Source organism: Chanos chanos, chromosome 5 (assembly GCF_902362185.1).
Source record: "Chanos chanos chromosome 5, fChaCha1.1, whole genome shotgun sequence".
NCBI classification, from domain to species: domain Eukaryota; kingdom Metazoa; phylum Chordata; class Actinopteri; order Gonorynchiformes; family Chanidae; genus Chanos; species Chanos chanos.
Window position 1 is genome coordinate 49,998,315 of NC_044499.1, and position 5,855 is coordinate 50,004,169.

A 5,855-nucleotide genomic window follows, 5' to 3' on the forward strand; every position below is an offset into this window, starting at 1 on the left:
AACTGTCTTATTAGGGCTGTGATGTTGCCACGTTTATTCTCACACACTCAGACACAAGACGTCTTTTAAGACACTTTTCTCTTAATGAAGGAAGAAGCTTAGCACATTTACGCACACAGTGTTTGTAAATAAGATTTTTTTTTTTTTGGTTCATAAAATCGTGGATTATTAATGAGGTTCACTTTCCCCACTGCTTAATTTACATCCCATCATATCCCCTGCGTCAGAGGCTCAGGCCTGTTACGTCACTGCACCCATCCCAAAAATTTCCCCAGGCCCCATGTCTTCATCTCCATGGCGATTCCACAGGCAGCTTTCTCCACCACTACTCCATCTCAAATCCGGCAGAATTAGACACTGTACGCTTCAAACAGTAGTGAGAGTTTTATCCACCTGTGATAAGAAAGGCAGAGGAAAGTCACTGTCTCTGTGGCTCTTCCGTCCATCAGGGCTTATCCAGGGCTTTGCCGTTTTAGATTCACAGACACAGACAGACAGACATGGACAGACAGGCCATTTCCTCGAACTGTTTTTACACGATTATCTAACGATCTTTAAAATAATAATAGTAATAAAAAAAAAAAGTGTTGACCGGAGGAGTATGTAATCTCACAAAAAAAAGAAAAGAAAAAAAAGAAAGAAACTTCCATTTTATTTGATTTAGTGTCACTGTTGGGTGTCGTCAGGGTTCTAGCATATTTTCCAAAGGAGTCATCGGCTGGTGTCAGATCTCTCTCTCTCTCTCTCTCTCTCTCTCTCTCTCTCTCTCTCTCTCTCTCTGTCTCTCTCTCTCTCTCTCTCTCTGTCTCTCTCTCTCTCTCTCTCTCTCTGTCTCTCTCTCACAAATTCGCACATACACAAGAGCACACACACACACACACACGCACACACACACACAAAACCATCATATGGCATCGACTAGACTCAAGGACTCAAATTGCAGCCCCCACCACCCCCACCCCCGCCCCCCCCCCCCCCCCCCCTCTTCTTTTTCTGACTTATTTCTTCCCTCCCATTTGAAATGAGCTCTTTGTAAATACAATTGCAATAGTAATTCTCCCGGATGGAAAATATGAAAGCAGCAGTTTAGGAGATCCACTCAGTAGATGTCAACAGCTCTGATTGAAAACACATTCTGCAGTCAGTCCTGTTCCTGCTGACAAGATATGAATGATCCCCAAAGTTTAGATTGCGATAAATAAAATAATTATACTCAGTTTGCACAATAATCAGACGTGATCGGATGAAACAGGCTTGGTTTAGAGAACCAGGTCACTCTTACTGGCAATTTAAGGAGCTATTTAAGTTTATTTAATGGCATTAGAATTATTTGTTTCATCATTCGTGCCAAAGTTCTGTTAGGGCTTTTACTGATGACAGAAAAGAAGCAGAACAAGCAAAGACTAGCAACTGTCAATAAAATTTTCCATCACCTGGTTTAATTTTCTGAGACCATCCAAGACTGTCATGTATGAAAATTGGAGACATGGATGCAGCTCTTGGAACAGCCCAGAGCCAGAAATGGCTCACGACTTCCACTGTCTGCAAAACAAGTGTAAAAAGAAAAAAATCACTTTTTTTAATGCCTTTTGTGTATGTCCTCACTTAATCTATACCTGCTTAATCGATCAAATTAGTGCAAAATCTCATGTCTGTCTTTTTGTCTTCTCACCAGAGCAGAAGTTCAGAACTCCAGTTGGTTTCTCTGTTGAGTCACACATTAGTTAACGTCAGCCTTAATTAGTTTGGACAAAACAAAAAAAGAACACTATCAAAAAACAGATGACATGTCATATAGCCAAAGACATTTTTGATACTCTCTGCCCACCCCATGCCAAAGGCCAGAGGCACTGATCCAATTCCAGCGTTGGGCTTTGCCAAATGACTTATGAGCGTCTCTGAGATATTGTGCTGTCTCCTATTCAGACGCTGCTCTTTATTGAGAATCTGTGTGTGAAGCGAAGCTTTTAAAAGTCCGCTGTCTCGTGTTTTCTTCCCACAGCAGATGGACGAAATGTGGCGAGACATCCGTTGGATCACTGACGTTCTGCAGTACGCCCGCTATAAACAGCCGCTGGGCGGAGTGCCCATCACGTCCTTGGTGGATGAAACCGATGAGCCCCCGGCCCATAAAAACGATTCCACTTCCTCCAACGCCGACTACCTGCCCACTCCCTCCCCCTCTCCTGAAATGAGGAGAAGGAAAGCTACTAGTGGTGAGTCGCCCCCCCCCCGTGACTCGAGTTTCAAAAACGTGACTGTTCCTTACTTTCAGGGAGAATGCAACTTGTTGTTGTTTTGCCGTACCAATCGATGAAAGAACTTTTTTTTGACATTTTTGAAATGTCAGTTCATTTTGGACCAGCATATCGAGAAGGTTGTGTCTTATATGAATCTATGTCTGGATACATTATAGTCCCTCATTAAGCTGCATCACAGAACCTCTCCCCAGTCCAAATAGCAACTATGGTCGACTCAGACAGGCTATAGTCCGAACATCCTGTTCTATCTCTCTAAAGCACAATGACGTGTTAATCGCGGTGTACCTCAGAGGCCTAGTACATTCAAATCTAATGTCAGTCCTGAGTGTGGGGTAGATCATATATGATGCGTTTTCTTTTCCCGCTGTGTATTTCAGATTCCCAGACGGGCTCCGATGAAGAGGGATGCTCCGAGGTCTTCCTCCCCACCGACAGCGACTATGACTCGAGCGAGGCGCTGAGCCCGCGGGACCTGGACCTGGTCTACTCCTCCGCGCAGGACATCTCTCACCAGGCCGCCCACGCCCTGAGTGGGAGCGCCCCAGACGTCCTGCAGATGCACGACCTGAGGTACAGCGCCTGCCCTAAAGCCATCCTCGAGACCGACTCCTGCACCAAGGACCTGGAGGACCTGTCCCTGTCCGGCTACTCGGCCAAGTCCGTCTCTGACAAGTCGTCCCGCTGCAAGTTCCTGGCCGACCCGCCCACCAAACGGAAGCTGCTGTCCAAAAGCCATCCCCAGAGGAGCTATTTTGGGGGTCCGCACCGCTGGCTCCGCGTCCAGAGCGAGAGTCAGGCGTCGTCGCTGTCCGAGGGCGTCTACACGCGACAGGGTGACGTAGACGTGCCCCTGGAGCCGCCCCTTCCCCTTCCCCGCTCGCCCTCGGCGTCCGGGCGCCTGGACGAACGCAGGGGGCCCCTCCGAGACTCCAGGCCCAACGTCCGACGCATCTTCGTGGAGCCCTGCGGGGAAACGTCGCCCAGCGGAGACGCCGGCGACTGGGGAGAAGACAAAGGTGAGGAGAGCGAGGCTCCGGTCGAGCCGGTGTGCGTGTACGACAGCTCGGCGGCCCAGGACGAGGATTCAGACGAACAAACGAACGAGCAAGTGTCAGAGATCCTCAGCAGCACGCTGTAGGAGGAAGAGCGTACACTCACTGTAAACACCTGGCATCATCATCATCATCATCATCATCATCATCAGCAGCAGCAGCAGCAGCAGCAGCACGTCGCTGGCGTCTTCATCGTCACTGGATTGCCTCCTCACTTCGAAATACGAGCATGCAAAATCACTGTTTAATGTTTATTTTCCAACAGATGGACCAATAGGTTAATCAATGAATGCTTTATTCCTGCATGAAGAGTGCAGAAAAAAAACAAAACAAAAACAGACAGAAGTTGCTGGTCAACCGTTTTGGATTCAGAAAAACATGGCTATGACTGTTAAAAATGACCCTTATCAATGCAACGTCAAATAAAGCACTGCTTTACACTTTGAACTTGAAACTGTCTCTCCGTCAGACTGAAATGGTGATTCAAATTTCAGTTGCTGGTCTCTCAGTTGCTCTGTCTTCAGATTTCAGATGCAGATGATAATAGAATGTTTGATAATGGGGTTTTTTTTTGTTTGTTTGTTTGTTTGTTTGAAAGGGTTTGCTCTAATTGATAAAACCTTATATCCTGGCATACACACTGAGCACAGACTTGCTGAGCCCAGTAATATGAACCTAATAATTATTTTCTGTGAAAAAAAAATTCAGACGAGGCTTCATCAGCAATGAAGAGATGTTCTAACAATGTGGTCCTGTTGTTTGTCTTCTAAAGATGACACTTTGAAGAATGTGATTTGTGTGGTTTTTTTCTTTTTTTTTTTTTTTCCTCCTGGTGGTTTCTAAACTGTGGTACTCCTGGCCACACTGCCTTGCCCCATAAAAGCTCAACAGTATTTCAAAGATTTGATATTTAATTAAATAAATCCCAAATTTCTGTACTGTATGTTTCAAGGTTACTTTTTGTTTTGTTTTGTAATAATCTTCTCCAGGATGTTATGGGGACTACACTTCAGTTGATATTGTAACATTCCAATGAATGATTTTCAAATGTCACTTCATACTGGTGGTTCTTGACAACACAAATTCTTACTTGCAAACCTGAGAGACTGCAGTGAGTTTATTTCAATTGCAAAAACTGTCTTGATTTTTGCGAACCAAAAATGAGAAGGTTATATTAAAATTATATTAAACTCATCATGTGTTTTAAGCGAATCCAGTTAATGATATGTTTTCATGGGCATGACTTTTGTTCCATGGTTGTGTTGGTGCGGCTTTCAATGAATGGGCAAAACTCATTTCAGAAAACAACGCCTGGGTTTATGCTGTTTACCTCTGCCTGGTGATCTGTAGTGTGGTGTTTGTTTGTTTGTTTGTTTGTTTTTTTCTCTCTGAAGTATTAAGGTTGTATGTTTTTTATGTCTCGTGTCATAATTCACTGCACAGAAGATGAATGAAAAAAAAAAAGAAAAAAAAGATTGTGTTCTGTGAGGAGACACGTAGTTTAAAAAAAAGTGCACTTTTCATGATTTTTTTGTTTTTGTTTTTGTTTTGCATTAAACAAAGGACGTTAAGAACACTAAACAGTTGTTGTCATGAAGCGGCATCTTGTTGAGGGAAGTGTTGTTAAATATAGTCATTTTATCATATATTGCCTAGACCTGTAAAGTTAACACTGAGTTTACAGACAGGGAGTGTGCAAATGTACAAAAACTTTGGACAATGTTTGTAGAAGTTACAAATACTTAAAAAAAAAAAAAAATAAGCACAGAATTATTCCTGTCCTGAGCTTGAGTGAAATTTCACAATGCCAGTGTTGTTTTGCACTCTGGATGTCAACAAAGCCATACATGCTATAAACTTTGACATGTAACAGGATTATTATTATTATTATTATTATTATTATTATTATTATTATTATTAATTATTATTATTCTTTAGTGAGAACTCCAGCATTGAGAGATGATGGTTGAGGTGCTCAGTTGGGGATCCTGTAATATTTGTGGAGGCTGGACACACACTCTGTCTGACATCATGCAATCCGACAGAATTGTGCGTATGAATCTGGGCTTTGCCGTCTTAGGCATCAAAGCATCGATTAACAGGAAAAAAGACAACAGGAAAATCATCTGACTGCTCCATTGTTTGTTTTGCATTTCCAATATTTGGGCTTGTTAATGCTGCCGTGTGTGTGTGTGTGTGTGTGTGTGTGTGTGTGTGTGTGTGTTTTAAAGAACAGTTCTTTGCACAAATGTTCATACGTTTATACAGAAACAAATCATTAGTTTCTGAGTTTCTAATGAGTAAAATGCACTACTGTAAGGTCTGTGTGTGTGTGTGTGTGTGTGTGTGTGTGTGTGTGTGTGTGTGAGAGAGAGAGGGAGACAGAGAGTGTGTGTGTGTGTGTTGGGGACAAATGCCTATCCTAGCATTATGCATTCAGCATTTTCCCTCAGGGGTGTCATGTCCAGCCACGGTTTTGTCCTAAAACTCCCTCTTGTATTTCTCAGTCTCACTCAACTGTCATTCATCTTATATTGATGTT

At 43.2% G+C, this 5,855-nt stretch overlaps 1 protein-coding gene across 1 annotated transcript in view; it reads left to right on the forward strand.

Moving 5' to 3' along the window:
- ankfn1a (ankyrin repeat and fibronectin type III domain containing 1a) overlaps window positions 1-3,399 on the forward strand; it is a 28,631-nt gene extending 25,232 nt beyond the window's left edge. Inside the window, exons 16-17 of the mRNA XM_030775149.1 lie at window positions 2,003-2,216; window positions 2,639-3,399. Coding sequence (XP_030631009.1) covers window positions 2,003-2,216; window positions 2,639-3,399 — 975 coding nt within the window. The remainder of the gene's footprint in view (window positions 1-2,002; window positions 2,217-2,638) is intronic.
- The last annotated feature ends 2,456 nt before the right edge of the window (window positions 3,400-5,855 follow it).